Source organism: Ambystoma mexicanum, chromosome 5p (assembly GCF_040938575.1).
Source record: "Ambystoma mexicanum isolate Mex_15411 chromosome 5p, UKY_AmexF1_1, whole genome shotgun sequence".
NCBI lineage: Eukaryota > Metazoa > Chordata > Amphibia > Caudata > Ambystomatidae > Ambystoma > Ambystoma mexicanum.
In genome coordinates, this window is record NC_090930.1 from 849,019,261 (window position 1) to 849,037,190 (window position 17,930).

The following is a 17,930-nucleotide window of genomic DNA, read 5'->3' on the forward strand; positions in this document are numbered from 1 at the left end:
CTTACATGGTATGATAACAGCAGGTATGTGTTATAGCTTGGGGATCAGGATTTTCTGAAGGTGTGGGTATCCAGCTCCGAACAGGAACAGCGATTTTCCACTCTTCTTTGAACTGACCCATGTAACATGTTAGATTAGGAAGGTTTCCGTCCAAGCGTCCCGTGAATTGTACAGTGCCGCAGAGCTCGTTTCCCATCTATTTGGCATCCCTGCATGACCTCAGATAGGTGCAGGGTTTTATAGCTATGACCATGATATTCAGTCTTATATGCAAGCAAGTGGGGGAAGTGCCTTCCCTCAACTGGACCACCTTCATTACTTGTTTCTTCTGGAGGTGGGGAGCAGCATAACTAACTTAAACTAATTTAACATACCTGGCATTAACATTGTACTAGCATGCGCTTGATACGGCGGCCATACCTGTGATATAGGCGAATGGGTCTGTGCAATCCCCGGCGATGCTCCTTCCGGCTTAAAAGGGTCGAAGTCAAGGTCTAGCAAAGATTCTTCTTTCTTGCCTTCAGCTTCTTCATTCTGTTCAGAGTACAAGCAAAAGGCCATCAAAACAATGGTCTGGGCACTCCCTGCCCTTTCTCTTATGTGCCTTTGGAAATCATGGGCACTCACAGTTAGAAAACATTTTCAATGACAACAGCAAAAACAAGGCATCCAGACTCACACTCAATAAACAAAGCATATAAATTCCATTTAACGGTAATCAGGGGAAAAGCTTTGGTGCCATTAAACCTCTTGAGTGCCTTTAGGACGTATCGGGGGACCTGTGGTCGGGAGGGTGCAACATACCCTTCGAACCCCATCCCCTCAAAAAGACATTTTGACAGCAGCCCCAAAAACCCATGGCCATGAAACCATTTTATGATGTATTACTTGCTCTGTTATGTTCTCTCATATGTAATGTTGCTCTCATAGGTTCCCAATTACTAAAAGTAGTGAATGTCTATTACTGAACACTATGGAAAATACTAATGCTCAACAGGGCCCATCATTTGGAGTTCTGTTTTTCTAAGATGTGTCTTTGCTGTAGCAGCATTCCTTTAAGTTCTCTATGGGCAACACAGATGTTATTATACCCAGTTATCTTCAGACTTTAACTGGAATATTTGCATTTTAGATGTGTGCACCTGCTTTCTTTAAAAACCACAGTTTTATTATACAGCACCACCACCACCACACAATATATAAAAGGAGAGACAGATGCTTCACAATCTTTCATAAACCAATTACATTTTCTCTCTGAAGTCATTTTTTTGCCATTATTCCCTCATATCTTATTCCAACAAATGGACCATCTCTTAGATACATTTTACTGTTATTTAAGGTCCTGTTTTTAACAGGTAATGGGAGTGATTCATGGAATTATTTGCGCCGAAAAACTGGGATTTGTGCGCCATTCTGCCCGCAAATCCCTGTTTTTCGGCGCAAATAATTCCATGAATCAGCCCCAATATCTTTACCATGTAGTAGCCAGAATCCTGCTGCCAGTTGTGAATGGAGGATAGCACAGAGGCAATGTGTTCGTCTTGGAAGCAAGACCACGAAGAGCAACAGAGGTTTGAACCCCGCAACTGCGCTTAGAATCTGAACTCAGATACAGGATTAAGTGTGTAATAAAAAATCAAATAAATAAATGTGAAAGTATTTAGACATCGAAAAATGTATGGTGTGAAATCATACAATTTAAGGCTAATGCTGCAAATTCCAATTTTCCATTCATTTCAATTGAAGACCTAGAATATTCCATGGTCGGTTGACACGTTTATTGCACAACACAGTTCACTGCAAAATTTGTTTTCAGGTAACATGGTCGAATGTCATAAAGAGAACTAGTTATTTTTTTTTTTTAATTCTTTATTTAAATTTTAGTACTTAGAACAGGACTGAACAATAAATCACAAAATATCATAGCACAGCATAAAGGATATAAACATGTAGGAATAGAAAAAGAAAGAATTTAACGATGAACTAGTACCTACTCAAAAAAGCTCCCCAGACCTTTGTATATAAACTCAATTTCCCCATTTTTCTGTATATAAATTTCTCAATATTCGCTAAGCAGTTCATTTCTGTAATCCAATCCAATAACTTCACCAAGCACAAACATAGTGGAGAGGACACATTTACGCCTAATGTTCGTGTTTGCCAAATTGCTGGGGCGCATCAAATGTATCTGTGGAATCAAGTGGTTTAGACAATCAGTTCATAAGAAACTTTGAGAAACACATTCAGACAGAAAAGGTATCCTTAAAACTGGGAGTTAAAAGGAATGAGATGTGCATTAAAGACAACAATACATTGATTGTAATTAAAATAGTTTTTTTTTTATAGCACCCTTAATACCAAAGAGGTTTCTAAGAACAGAATCGGGATTCAAACCTGTGTTGTTCTGCCAAGACGAGCTGATTCCAAGACGAGTATGTAGTCACTGAGCTATACTATCCGTGATCCTCAGTCAAGTAAAATAATTGCTTAACTATTTGCTTCCAAAATGTTTGACTCTGGAATATTTACTGACATTGCAAAAATCCAGAGGGTAGAGGAGCTGAGGTAACAATATGACCTGGTAAGGTTGTTAGGCAAGCCAAGGTTAACCATCTCTTTACCTCTAACTAATCAGTTACACATCCAATATCTTTACAAGAAGACCAAAATGCTATATTCAAGAGCCCCCTGCTAGAAAAGTGGCCAAAGTAGGAACTATGACTTATTGATACTTAGATAAAAATATTTGGCAATCGGCTAAAGATAGATTAGGTAGTTGTAATGTTGAAAAGGCCAAGACAAAATAAAAAACAAGCATTAGAAAAGACAGCAATGTTGTGTAGACATGGGATAGGCACTTCCCAGGCAATGCCCCACTGGTGCTAACTGATCATAAGGTGGCACAATCTGGCAAATGGTGTGAGTACTATGTACAAGGTGAACCTGTTGGCTATGCCAATGTTTTTCTTTACTAGGAATATAGGGCAAGGCACAGATATAATGACTCACTTATTGCTTAAGGCACAATTGGTTAAGAAGACTTTTTATTACACAAGGAGCTATTTGATAGCTATAATTAAGCCCTTAACTCGCAGAAGACTGGTTAGTGACGATACTACCTGACCCATAACAGCACAATGTTTGATGTAGATGCAGTATAGGGATAGCTCAACCACATCCCAGAAGGCAGTGTTTTATGCGGGGAGGAGCAGGTAGTGGGTGGGATCGACCATAGGAATTAGAATGGGCATGAGTGGTTAATGAATGGGTAAAAAGCGTAATGGCGAATGATGTGTGCTCAAAATATTGTTGGGAGGACACCATTTATTTTCTCAGACTGTGCAGCACCTTCCTCGCATATGCTTGGATTTGAGTTTGTTTATATAATCATACCGGTCCTAAAATATGTTGGGATTGCTGTTTAGGAAGACAAAAATAGATGGTTGTGACAACAATGAGACCAAAATAGAAATTGGGCGATTTAGAAAGACAGCTCGGAGACCGCTCTGAGCTGTTTTTCTAAATTGAACTGCCATGCCCCTGGACGCACAGGAGTGTGCGCAGAGGCTGACAGGACCAGCTATCCCGACAGATGGAAGTCACTGGCATCTCAGGAACCAGGTAAGTGTTTTTGAGGTGTGTTTGTGTCTATGAGGGAGAGGAGAGGGAATGTTTGTGATGGGGAAAGGAGGGAGGAGCGTGTAAATGGGAGTGTGTTTGTGTAAGCGTGTCTGTTGTGGGGATTGCTGGGAATGCGTTTGGAAGAGGAAGGAAGGCGGCAGATCAGGAAAAGGCTTTTTTTGCGTGATGAAATCTCCTGATTTCTACAAAATTCCACGAGCTCGGGCGAGGGTGGGTGGGGGATTGGATACCCATGGGTTTGAGGGTTTGAAAGCCCACCCAGAGGTGTGATATTTCTGCATTTGATGGCCGCACAAAATCAGTAGTTTTGGTATGAGGCCTTCAAAATACAGAAATATCACATACAAAAGTTAGTTCCACCAATAAAATGTCGTGGAGTGGTGTTGGCTTATGGGTGAAATACAAGTAGCACGGAAAAGGTAAAACTAAATATTGCACATGGTAACAGGGAGAAACAAAGGCTAGGGACCATAAGAATCAACAAAAACTCAACAAAATAAGGTGGGACGTCCCTGATGGAATGTTATCTGACTGACTAGTCTGACTAAACAAGTTGAACGCCGAGATCAGAGCTTTTATTTGGGGTTAAGCTACACATTTTAGCACTACCACTTTAATATTCGAACCCCCACACATATTCAAATATTGAACTTTAACAAACTCTGCTCTGTGACGAATCTGAACCATTCGTCCCTTCTCCCCAGAGTGGAGCCACTCCCCTTGAGGCTAGGGGAGTGACCCCTCTTTTGGGGACAAGGACTCCCATTCCGATAAGGAACTCCCGGTTCAGTGTACGTTATCTGTTTATTTGGGAATTGGAAAGACTGTTAGTTCTGTCTTGAATCCACCAAACAGTGACATTTACTAAAACTCTTTGGCTTCAGGTAAGGCTGATTATCACCTGAGCACCACAGTCAAAGAGCAGCGACACACCTCTTTTGTTTCTGATTACGTACATACAACCATGAGGAGCATTTAATCGGAGAGAGAATATCCTAAGCAGAGGTGAGTCTCTGACAGGAGGGTGTCCTGGAGGTGTGGGGTAATGCTAGACCACAGAGCCAGCGGTATTGTGGAGAACAAGAAAATTGCTAGCTAGACGCTGCAAGGCTAGTATCATGACTGACCGAGAACCCAGGGTCACAAGAGAGACAGAGACAGTGGAGCAACCAGCCACCAGGCATGACCACGTGGTTAACTGACGCCGAGTGCCGAGGAGAGCCCGGAATGCCGAGCTCCGCTGAGAAGTATATTAGCTTCAGAGCCAAACAACAGAAGGGAAGCACATGCTCCAGAAGAGGTAATACCGTGTGGAGAGGCGAACAGAGACATTCAAGGCTGGAGAAGCCACAATGGTTATGGTCACCGAGAAAATCCAAACAAGCTGATGCCCTATCGAGGCCCTGCAAAAGCTAACTGGACAGAGGGCCACAGGGCTTTGGGGGCCCTCAGAAGCCAAGAGACATTCGAGGCTGGTAAAGCAGCAAAGGTTACAGGAACCAGGCAAACCTGACCATAGATAAAGGAAGCCTCAGAGGACTTTGGAGAGTCGTGACAAATATTTGAGGCTGAGAAGGCCACCAAGGTTACGAGGGACAAATACATCCAAACAGAGATACAATAAGCCTATCAGAGGGCCATAGGACTTTGGAATGTCCTGAGAAACCGAGAGACTTTCTAGGCTGGGAAAGCTGCAAGGGTTACAGGAGCCAGGTAACCCTGAAGAGAGATAAAGCAAACCTATCAGAGGGCCACTGGGCTTTTGAGAGCCCTGAGAAACAGAGAGGCAGTCCGAACTGGAGAAAGAGAGAACCTGGAGGGTTCCAGTCATTAAGTATCATATGAAAACATTGCCAAGCCCTAAGTCAGAAATGGGTTTATCGTATGAATAATACCTTTCTTCCTGGAAAGAAGGTACTATATGTAATCCAGGTTTGGCATACAAACTTACAGAGGGGTTGCCACTTGTACTGCAGAACATTGGTGAACATTTAAACATCCTGAGAAGGAGATCTAAGTGATTGGGCCGGGAAGAAGCCTAAGACAGAGGCCATTGCTTTGTGCTCCCTTATTTCTGTTATATTGGTTCCTAAGGGGTAGGGACTAGCTAGCTTCTAGAATTTGGACTAGGGACAATTTTCTTTTGGGACTTTGATGAGTACCCTTAATTTTAGTTGGTTATGCTGGGAATTTTGGTTAACCACAGCTCGCAAAATATTAGCTGAATGATTTTTGCAGTTGAATACATCATCACTAAAAACTTCAGGCATGGCAGTTAGTGTGTCACAGAGTTGGATCCATGTGCCCAAATAACAATGTCTTCACTATTTCACAGAGAATGTACAGAGAGATAAGTATTTTCTATTTTAAGTGAAATACATATGCAGTTTTCCACTTGTACATTTTAAATATGCATTGTATTCAGCATTTTGTTGTTTTGGTACTGTTGAAATTGAGAAGTTCTCTGGTTATTGTCTGGCAAGGAAACACTCTTAGGAACCTGGAGGAAGTGCACCCGGACTCCATAGGAAGATGCCTCCTTCCAGTGATTTTTACGCCCCTGAAGAACAGAGGAATGACACCACAACACTGGAGAGGAGACAGCACTACAGGCATAAATACATAGGTCCTGTGTAACTCCTCCTGTGCCAATTGCACAGGGAGACAGTTACCAGAAACTGTCCAGAGTCTCCAATTTGACCCCTTATTCACAGGAAGAAGTTCTTATGCAGGCCTTATTAAATGGTCGATATTTCGTCACAGGATATGGGTTGCTAAATGTCCTGTGAATTAGGAAAAGATCAACGTCCCCCCACCCCAACAACCCACCAACTATTGGTTTGAATAAATAGGTTCAAGGAGGATCTAGAAAAGGAAAGGGCCACTACTAGCATCACAATGTGTCTGGTAGTCTTAGGAACAGGAGAATCTCTCCTGAGTTTTGGGAAGCAAGTAATTGCAGAATAGAAGCCTGCCGGGCCCTAAGGTGCAGGGCCCAGGGAGTCCAGAAAGGCTACAAAATTCGAGAGTTAATGGGAATGTCTTTGGTGCCTCACTGATTGTTGTGGACAGGGGCTTCGAAGTCTGCCCTATGTCACCATCGCACATGTCCTCCTGCATGCCAAAGAACTGATAGGAAAGGTTCCACAGAAGGGGCATCAGGGCCCAAGACCAGAGGAGTCCCGTAGGACAGCAATGTCTTGCAATCATTTGTTTGAGGTAGTAAGTGCCGGTGTCCCAGTGAGCCCTGCGGCTAAAGCAAATGGTTTTGAAAGTAACCCTAAAGTCCATGTAGAGCCAACATAGTGATTAGGGATATTAACACGTTTTATCTTGATATTTCTCACATTACATGTCTCCACTTAATTCTCATATTATGATGTGCTTCTGTCTAAGGTCAACAAATTCTAAAGCATTCCGCCACAGACCACCTATTTAAACGCATAGCTGTCCGGCTCTGCATCACTTCAAGTGACAGCACCAAAACAGAGCATCCAAACAGATCAGCCTGATCTTCCCATTGCCCTCAGTCTTCATTGCTATGCCGCCATTTTCTACCCAACTCTTAAAGTGCATGCCTTGGAGATCAATCTGTATTATTTTGCTGATTGGCAACCCTGCTCAATCATTTGCTGCATACTTTCGTCTACCATAAGCCCCACCTGTTCCCGGCTCCCATAACACCCAGTGGGTATTCCAGTAACAGTCCACTTCAGGCCTTCGACAGCATATTTCCAAATCTTGTAGAAAAGACCTGACAAGATTTCTCTTCACCTTATAACAGCCGAGGGAATCCACATGAAATGCACATTAGGGACGCTTGCTCCTTTTTCCTTACTTTCCTAGTCGCTATAAATGTGAAGATTTTCTACGATTTCTAAGGAATTTATACAATCCTTAAAATGTTATGCTAAGAGAAATACTTAATACTGATCAAGATGCGTACTCTCGATTTTGTGAGGATAAAGTTGAGCTCGAAACTGTAAAATACTTGATGACGCACTGCACTGCATTTTTCTACGAGTCAGAAAATATATCTGGGGAAACTAATAACAGAAATACAAAAAAGGTAGCAGGCGCCCCGCTCTATAAAGAACATGGGCTCTAGAAAGAACATGGCACGATAACCTGTTCTGTGGATTTGTCCCACTTTGAAAGTCTGCAGCCATCGCTTTTAGCTCACTGTATTTTTCACAAGATAGGAATATCCATTTGCCTATCAGTCTTTGTCCCGCCCACAAGGGCAGTCCAGCACCGAAATGCCAAGCAAACCTCCTTTGAACAAGAGTACCAACAGCAACCTCAGACACTTGTTTCAGCCTTGTTGGGCCTCATCAGTGAGGAGGAGCTGTGCCTCTCTGAGCACAGTGAGCAAGGGGTCAATGTCAGGGTTCCCCCAGGTAACTTAGGGTGACCAACCCCAGGTTCCTTACAAAAATACAAGGTAGCAGGCGCCCCTCGAGAAAGAAGAGGGTTGGTCACCCTATGTGCATTTTAGGAGTTGTGTTGTACAAACTGTGGATTTCTAATATTCTTTTATGATGTGCGTAAACATAATAATACCCAAAAAAAAGATAGTCAAAAATCATTAAATTACTGCACTAAATTATGTGTGGAGACATTTGGATGATGGTCAATTAATGCAGTGGTGATGGTCTCACAGGGTGACAAACTTAATTTACCGAATAAAAGTTCAAGAAAAAGAAGACAACTACAGTTGTTGCACAATAACAATGGTTGTAAATACAATGAACAAGCCACTAACTTTTGTGTCCAGTCTATTGAAATCAATATGAAAATATTCAGGCGGGAATAGTACGTTTAGAAGATTGAAAAGAATCATTAAACTTAGTTCAATGATTCTTCTCGACCTTCTAAACGTATTATTACAGACAGCAACAAAATATTGCATTTGGATTTCAAATTCAAGTCACATATGGTAAAACCATGGGCGACTGCAGTGCAAGCATGATTAAAATACAGTTAAGAGGGTCACCAAGAAGGATATGCAAATTATGTTCCTGAATAATTGAATGGTTCGGGCTTGATTAATGGTAGTATCCGGGGCGGAACATAGCATAAAGAATTGAATTAGTTAAAAGGTTATTGCGTTATCTTTGGAAAATTACAAGAGAACATTGATTAAGCACTGTAAGCTCAGAGGCTCAATAAACAATGTTGGGCACTATACAAGTAGAAGGAAGAACTGTAAGGTGACTAGGGATCTCCAACAAAAACCTTGAGAAGCTCCAAGCCCTGCGTGCTGCACAAGGCATTGCCAAGAGAGAGCACATCACCGCTGCCAAAAAAAAGCATCCCACTGGCTCCCCATAAAGGAAAGGATCTTATTCAAAGCGCTAAGCATCACCCACAAATGTGTCCATCTTGCCGCCCCAATGTACCTTTCCCAGAGGATCCACCCGGTCTCCTCCGCAAGACCCACTAGGTCACCCTATGCCAGCATGCTCTCAGTAGCAAGGGTAAAAAGAGCCAGAGCAGGGGGCTCCAGCTTCCCATACCTCGCTGCCGTACACTGGAACACCCTCCCTAGCTCCCTGCGCTCTGAACCCTCACTGGCCGCCTTTCGGAAAGCCTTGAAAACAACCCTGTTCATCTAACAAACATATCGCCTAGCCCTCATGAATATCATGTATGATGCATTACGTGGTATGACACCACCTATATCTGATCACAGGTCACTGCCTCACTGTAACCCAAGGCACAACCTGTACCCATTGTAACTAAGTTTTCCTTACAAGTAACAGTGCCACAATGCCCCTGGGCTATCTGTGTGTTATATAAATGTAATGAATAAATAAATAAATAGTAGCACCAGACACTAACAGGATTACAATTGGTATCCAACCTTTTAAGGACTTCCTTCCCTAGGCTTGTAATGGGACGACAATTAAACAATCAATTCAAAGGTTTGCCTCATCCAATGGGAGTACACTAAAGGCATTAAACCTGAGGCTAAGGAATACACACACTGGGTCTCATTACGAGATTTGCGGTAATGGAAAAACGATGCCGGTAAGGGAATACCGGCACTACATACCGCTCCGGCCCATTACGAGTCGACAACCCGGTATCAGCGTCACCGCTGAGACCGTGCTCCTCCGTACTGGCATACGCGTGGGCACGCGGCACCTTTGGGTCGGCAATACCGGGATGCTGCTAACAGGAGGACATCACAAGTCACGCGGACATGCACCTACCGGCATCACAAAGGCGGTAATAAGGGATACTGCGATGCCGGCATCGCAAGTTTCACCCGCTAATAGCAATGTGCTGTGTTCCAACTGCCACAGGTGTACATAATCAGCACAGGTGGAGGCAATGAAGTCTGGCCCAGCACAAAAGAGCAAACCCACACAACACACTCCTTCCCACACCAAAAAGGATCTCACTTGCAGTTGCGATATTGGGGCTGGAGGACATGCTTGCATTGCTACTCCATGAGCAACAACTACAACAGGCACTACAGAGGAGATGCAGGAGGAGAAGGAGGGCGAGACAGGCCCAGCAAGTCCCACCAGTACAGCCAGTGGTACCATGCAGGCAGCCTCCAATCCCTCGCATCAGAGCCAGTCCTTTCAACTTAACTCCTGTGCAGATCCACACCCTGTACCACCTGGACTGGGACACCATCCCCACCACTGTGGACATGAAACACAACAACCTTGTCAGTCTGATTGAAATCCACACCGCCATCCCCCCTCTACTGACGGTAGTGTCTGTGCTCCACTTCCTGGCCACAGGCACCTACCAGCACACAGCGGGGCAGAGGCATGGCATATCACAATATTATTTTTCACGCATGCTGAACCAAGTGCTGGATGCCCTCCTGAAGCACACAAACAACTACATATCCCTACCATGGACTGCCCAGGAGATATTTGACACTAAAATTGGCTTCCATGCACTGGCAGGCATGCCAAATTGTATCAGTGCCCTCGACTTCACCCATGTGGAATTGGGGGTCCCACATGCCATGGAGGTGGCGTACCGCAATCATAAGCTATATCACTCTGTCAGTGTGCAGGTGGTATGTGACTCCAGCAAGTTCATCACACATTCTTGTGCCCGATATCCCGGATCAACTCATGATTCAATGGTCCTGCGGAACTCCATGATACCACGCTACATGGAGCGACATGCTGGACGACGTGCCTGGCTGCTTGGTAAGATGCATGACAGGCACATGGTAGTGTAATGGGGGAGGGAGGGAGATGCACACACCACCCGGTGAGATTGGGGTGGTGACTGGACAATGCCCATACTGTAAAACACTGTGCCCCAAAACATCCCAAACTGAACATGACACCTAAACGTCATAGAAATGATGGAAGCTGCACACTAATGCCAATATGCCAGACTTGCAACCAGCCCACATCCCTCAACACGTCCACTGCACATCATCAGACCCTACCCTCTGTAACACAATGCAGCAACAGGCTGTGAGTATGTACAATGTAAATGACTGCAGCAAAACACAACACAAGACATGCATCCATGAGTGCACACAAATCAATCCCACCAAGGGGATACACTGATTGTCACTGGCCCACCACCAAAGTAGCGCTACACGTCACCATGGGAATATTAACTGATGAATGACAAATCATGATGAAACTTGTGCCAATGCTGCTAGTGAAAATACATACGAATCACTCCACATCACATATATGATTGAAAATACAGCGGTAGGCATCCGCAGTGCATGAACATCAGCAAGGAAGTGGACACCCTGCATCATCTGGACGATGCAACCCACACACGTAGACCATGGAACAGCACACATTGTGGCAAATTAAAATGTGTGCAGACATCCAGGGACATGTGCATGTGAACAACAAATATCTGCAGGCATGAGAGTGATAAGTGCAGGTGTCATGGTAGGAATTGACTCACACATACCTCATTTTGCTCCCATGCAGGTGATGCTGGCTATCCTTTGAAGCCGTGGCTCCTCAACCCTGTTCAGTACCCGCAGAACAGGCACAAAGAGGACTACAATCGGGCCCATACCCGTACCCGTGTGGTGATCGAGCAGACCTTTGGCCTGTTGAAGGGGCACGGTTTTGCTGCCTCAGCAGGTTGGGTGGGGCACTCATGTACAGGCATGAGAAGGTGGCCAAGATCATCATGGCATGTGCCATGCTGCACAACATGTGCATCCGACGGAACGTGCCTTTGCCCCTGACATTGACCAGCAACCACCAGGTGAGGATGAAGGTGATGAAGAAGAAGGGGTTGCACATCAGCCATGTGGCAATGCACAGGAGGGACGTGCTGTGCGCCAGTCTGTGATAGACCAATATTTCTAAGACACATGGATGCAGAAGGTGCCCTGGATGTGGGACTCTGGGCACTGGGTGTGGGGGTGCATGGACACTGTGCACTGTAAACCAATAAAGCACACATACACAATAAGCAATGTTCAGTCATGTGATTTTTTTGGTACACAATGGGTGAATTAAATGTGATATATACAAAGTGCATTTTCCCTCCAACTCCACCACACACCCCCACATACCCCTTCCCACTCCCCCACAATTCTCTCACACACTCCCTCCCGCTCCACCCACAACTCCTCCACACACCCTCTCTCTCTCCCCCTACAATTCCCCCACACAACCCCTCCCCCTCCCCCACAACTCACCCACAAACTCCCTCCCCCTCCCCCAAACACCTGCCCTACACACCCCTTCACCCTCCACTTCCCCCTACAACTCCCCCACACATGGTGTGCAATAGTCATTGTATGCAACATGAGTCTAAATTAGTCTGCCCATGCAGGCTGCCCCTGCTACTGGCAGCCTCTGTTGGCCTCCGGGGGCTGCATGTCAGAGCGAGGCGTGGTGCGTGAAGACCTACGCAGGGGGCTCGTCTGGGTGGAGCTGGCCGATGACGCCGTGCCCGCAGGCTCCACTTTCGGGGCAGGATACTAAGCCTCCAAGGCCTGGGCAATCCTGCCCAGGACCTGCCTCACCGCTGACAGCTCCTCACAAATGCACCTGGTGCTTGACTCCATGGCCCCTGTCCTGGCCGCAGTGTTTTCACAGGCCTCATGCTGTGTCAGGGCACCATCAGAAACATACTGCTTCACAAGCCCTGTGAGCTCCTGCTGCCGCCCCTCCATTTGTGCCATGCGCCACTCTCCGTCCCGGATGCCTGTTGAGGTGGATGGGATATCTTCTGAGGGCCCCAATGCAGGTGTGTCCTCTCTGGGGCTCCAGGCCTCTTGTATTGCCTCTCCTCCTGACTGGTTGAGTGGGGTGCTATTGGGGGTGCTCAGTGGGGTGTGCTGGGGTGTTTGCCCGGGGCTGGGTGTGGGTATCACACCCATGGACAGGTTGTGGTCCGCAGGGACGCATACCTCAGCCTGGCACTGTGCTTCATCACCACTCTGGGGCGCTGTGGCAGCAGTATCCCCACAGAGCTGTTTGCAGCAGACAGGGTTCCATCTGCCTCTGCCTCAGGATCAGTGGATTCTACCACTTTAGCTTCTGTTGGTTTTGCGGCAGTTCTTTGCCACCCCTGTGCCTTGGCATCCTGTTTTGGCATTGGCTTGGGTGGCTGTTGTTGTTTGCCTGTTCCCTTAGATGTGGATGGACGGGTGCCATCATCCCTGCCCCTGGCCTTCTTGGATGGTGTCCTGACCTGTGCAGCTGTGTCCTCAGCATCGCTGTTGGAATCTCTGCCTGTGGGGGATCGAGAGAGGCACGGCATCAGTGATGGCTGTACATGCATCATGCATACATTGGTATTCGTGCAGTTGTACACATTTGATGATTTGCTGTCTTGGAGTTATGACATACAGGTTGCTTGCTATATGGGGGGTTATTTAGGCATACGTCAGGTTCACACATGTGTAAGGTGGTGGATGCTGTGTGACATGCCTTTGTGTTGTCGACTACGTGCAGTGTGACACATGCCGTTTAGCTGTTTGTGGGGCGTGTCTCAGGTATGGCATTGGCATGATGTATGCATGTTGATGTGACAGTGCTGGGGACAGCATCTAGACAGGATTTGTCCATGTGTTTGTGATGGCCCATGCATTGCCTTATGTCACTGTCACATTTGTGCCCCATCATCATGCTTTGGATTCCAGTGGTTTGTGTGGACACTCAACTCCATCAGCCGATGACAGGACTCCACGCTCCATGTCTCCCACTCCCTCAATTGCCTCCATGCCAATTGTACTGGCACATGTTTCCTCCCATCGGGTGAGCTTTATGGGGGAGTTGGACCCGCCACCTGTAGCCAGACCCTGGATCCGATTGGCCGATAGAATATTGTGCACACGGAGACGCAGGTCATCCCACCTTTTTTTAACATCTTTGAGGGTGCAGGGGTGGTGCGGACTGCACTGACCTTTTTGGGCCACTTCCTCCCATATTTCTTTTTTTTAAATCTGGGCAGGTCGTCTGAGGTCTGCTGCAAAGACCACATCTCCATTCTGGGCCAGAGTGTCTGCCAGCATATTTAACTCATCCTCCGAGAAGCGCACCTTTCGCTGACGGGAGGCACCTTTTTTGATGGCCTTAGGCATTGTGCTGGAGATGTGGCTGGTGGTGTGTGGATCCAGGTCCTGTGTCTGGTGGATTGCAGTGGATTGTGTTTTTCAAGATGGCTGCCATTGCATTTTATTATAATAGGAAAGATGACACTGAAGAGTGGGACTGGGAACCCACTAAAAGAAATTTGAACATTAAGAACAATGTCCCTACGATTATAGAAACTGGTGCAAAGGGCAAAAATGCTGCAACTGTTTCAGCGGTTAGTAGCAAAGAAGGTCAATTGGAAACTTCTCAAAGTATAGACACCTCACTGGAAGGGCTGATTGACTCGGGAAACGACTCAGGTCTAAAAGAGATGCAAGTAAATGGACGTTGTGGAGACAAGTCAGTGGCTGAAGTACAGCTAAAGGGGCTCCCATGTGGAACAATGTAAGGAGGAACCGAACAGCCGCAGTACAATCGATCCCAAATTAATTACGTCTTTTTCATTAATTATGGTGCCTTTTATGAAGCTGATAGAGACTCTCAAAATGAACAGATAAGAGATCAAACAACAGTGATTGCAATGTTGCACAGCAAAATGATCTATGTAGAAGGCTTCACTACGGCCATACAAACTAATATGGACAAAAACAAGGAACAAACAACTAACATCTTGAAGAACATACTGGAGCCTGTAATTCGAGACAAAGAAAGAAGATCTGAAAGATTTTTCTTAACTACACATCCCCAACATCCACTAGCATGGGAGAATTTGAGTAAAGATGATCTTAACGAAAAAGGGTTTCTGACTGGGGCTAATGTGGAAATTATTAAATCACGGAATACTCACATGAGTGGCTCGACATATATGGAACCCACGACTTCTGCAACAGCAGATGTTGCTGGAATTGAGGTGGAGGGAACCAGACCAACTTCGAGCCCACTTACGCTCGAAGCTACACAAATAATTGACGAACCTGCACTTTTGGCAGACAAGAACAAAGCAGCAATATGTGGCACTCAGTCGCCACCAAAGATCTGCAACATTTTTGATAAATTAAGTGAGGGTGACAAGTGATTAACAAAAAAGACGGATTCTCCACACACTAAGAAATTAGCTTCTAGAAAAAAATTGGAACAAGCCAATAAAGTGACGGGGAAAGAATTAGTGGTTAAGACACAGTCAGCTAATCCCCAACTTGAAGTGGGAAAAACAGGGCAAGGGCAGTGTCTAGCAAGAAGGTGACGAAAACAAATTCAGGGGCTATTATTCGAAACATCAAAAGACCAGAAGCATCAGAGACCTTTGAAAGAGCACTAAACAAGTCTGTGGTAAATGCAAGTGTGAAAGAGACTCAAATCGTGACAGTTCAAAAAACCGTGACACATCTATCTGAAGCCCAACGGAAGGCCCTCGAAAACGACATTGATGTCTCCGTACTAAACTTATAAACTTACTCTGATGACAGACTCGATTTGCTCAATTGTGTCAGATAACCACTCACAGAGCCGAGAGCCTGAATTAAAATTCTCCGATGAGGAGATCAGCCCTTGGAATCAGATGGGGAGCAGCCGCCAGTCAATAAGCAAGAGTGTACCTCCAAAAAAACTCTTAAGGTCAGATTTTCTCACAACTGTAGGATTGTCGACTCAGTCGACTCTGCAAGAGAAAGGAAATTCAGAACTAGTCGCCAGATAAATGGTAACTCAAATGTAACAAAAAGGACAATATTGATTTGGAGCAATTGGCAATAGAAGAATACAAAACGTAGAACCAGAAAAGACAAGGAGACTTGTAAAGGAAGTAAGTGGCTCAAAGATGGTTGAAAATACTGGCAAAAGGTTGCCCTCCTGTTTCCTTCTAGAAAAGGGTATTAAACACCAACGATAATCTGGTCCATAACAGAACCAACATCATGAGACTTACTGGAACTGTGGAAGAACTCAGGAACATACAATCTAGGGACCTGCAGTTAATTGAATTCTCAGAGGAAAAGTGTTTAGACAGAGTTCTGATCTATGTATCGGATTGCAGAACCAAAGACATTTTAAATAAAGAAGGTCACAGACTCCTTACCATGGGTTTTTGTTTAAAAGAACAGGAAACAACAGACTCTGCATTGAAAATTGCCCATGAAGAGGACTGTCACCGCCTTGTTCAGCAGGCGCAGGTGAAGAAAATTACTACTAGAGGCAAGGATCACCGCCAAGAGAACATTTTGGGTGAGAAGCTGACAGGAGGAGTCAGCCTAGCTTCAAGGTGGGAAGCGAAAAATGATTTGGAAGATGAGCTGCCTCCCTACAAACAACTAGGGGGGATACGTCAAGGTAGTCCAAGGAAAGACTGGAGTTGGCTAGCAGGTACATTTGCCAGGAAATTATAATGCCCACAGTGCATAGGAGCCTCTCTTTTCCAGAACTTGGCCATCTGTTCTTGGAACACTAGGGGCTTTGCGCACCTCTTCGGGAAAGGGGAACTGGTATTCGAGAAATATGATGTACTGTGTCTCCAGGAGACCTGGTTGAGCGAAGAACCTTCTTGGAGGGATACGAAGTCTTTCTGAACCCAGCCATTAAAGGGGACGTGGGAAGACCAATGGCAGGATTAATTACAGCCTGTAAAAGAACTAATGGCTGGACAAAGCTTTCTGTACAGAATCCATCACCACTTATACAGTTCGTGCTGTTGGAACAAAAGTACAATCCTTATAAATGGCACTTACTAATATGTAATCTTTACTGGAACATCGCGCCCCCACCAGCAGTAAACTTTTCAGAGACTGTCATGAGCTACATCGATGAAACTAGAATTACTTACAACAATGTTGATGTTCTGGTGTGTGGGGACCTGAACAAAATCCTCAATTATATATTTGCTTCAGAGACCCTCCAGTGACAGATGGGACACTTCAAAGTGATTACGTGTGCAAACAACGACCATAATTTGCTAGAGATGGTGGGAAGTCACAACCATAATTTGCTAGAGATGGTGGGAATTCACAATAAAGGCATAAGTAGGCATGCCCAGTACATACACAATACTACAAGTATTGAGGTTATGCCAGGCCTTAATCAATTAAGAATCTCCTCTAGTGATATCAAGAAGTTGACCTGGTCACTGATCAATGGTAAAAGTAAGGATGTTTCCGGGGAACCTATATCGCTGCTTCAACATCCACTGGCTTTGAAGATTTTCCAGGAAGGAAAAGGCATGAAAAAAGTGTTTATAAGGAAGCATGTTTACAATCAGGACATAAATGACAAGAAAAGGGCTATAAAAAACTAATAAAGCAATTTAAGAAAGGTAGGTCTCCAGATTTAGGAGAAAAGATAAGAAAAGAGAAACAATCACTTAAAAACTGGTTAAAAATGCATCAATATCATCTTTTGCAAACGGACGGGGAGAGAATGCTAGGTCTAATAGCCAACAAAAACACAGCTGAGATCTGGAAATTATTGAATTCCTCTTCAGTTCCTCTTCAGTTGAAAACTCAGTTCCAGCCTCTACATGGGAGAAACACTTTGAGTACTTATTGTCTAATGAGACAAGGGAAGGATACGAGAAGGTTATACTCTCCAATTTAGCATGGACTTTTGAATTTGACAGGGAGGAGATACTCTCTGTGATAAATAAAGCAAGTTCGTCCAGGGCAGCTGGCCCTACGGCCTGACAAACGCCATGCTAAAGAAACATACGGAGCACTGGGCAGATTTTATGTTAATTCTGTTCAAGGAAATTAAAACGACAAAGAAAATACCAACTTCGTGGACCAAGTCAAT

The 17,930-nt window shown here is 45.0% G+C and overlaps 1 protein-coding gene across 3 annotated transcripts in view; it reads right to left on the minus strand.

Annotated features, from left to right (window-relative positions):
* The window catches only part of AMPH (amphiphysin), a 1,422,934-nt gene that overhangs the window by 315,930 nt on the left and 1,089,074 nt on the right, over positions 1–17,930 (minus strand). For all 3 annotated transcript variants that reach the window (XM_069613278.1, XM_069613276.1, XM_069613275.1), the window contains exon 12: positions 421–534. In XM_069613278.1, the coding sequence (XP_069469379.1) occupies positions 421–534 (114 nt within the window). The remainder of the gene's footprint in view (positions 1–420; positions 535–17,930) is intronic.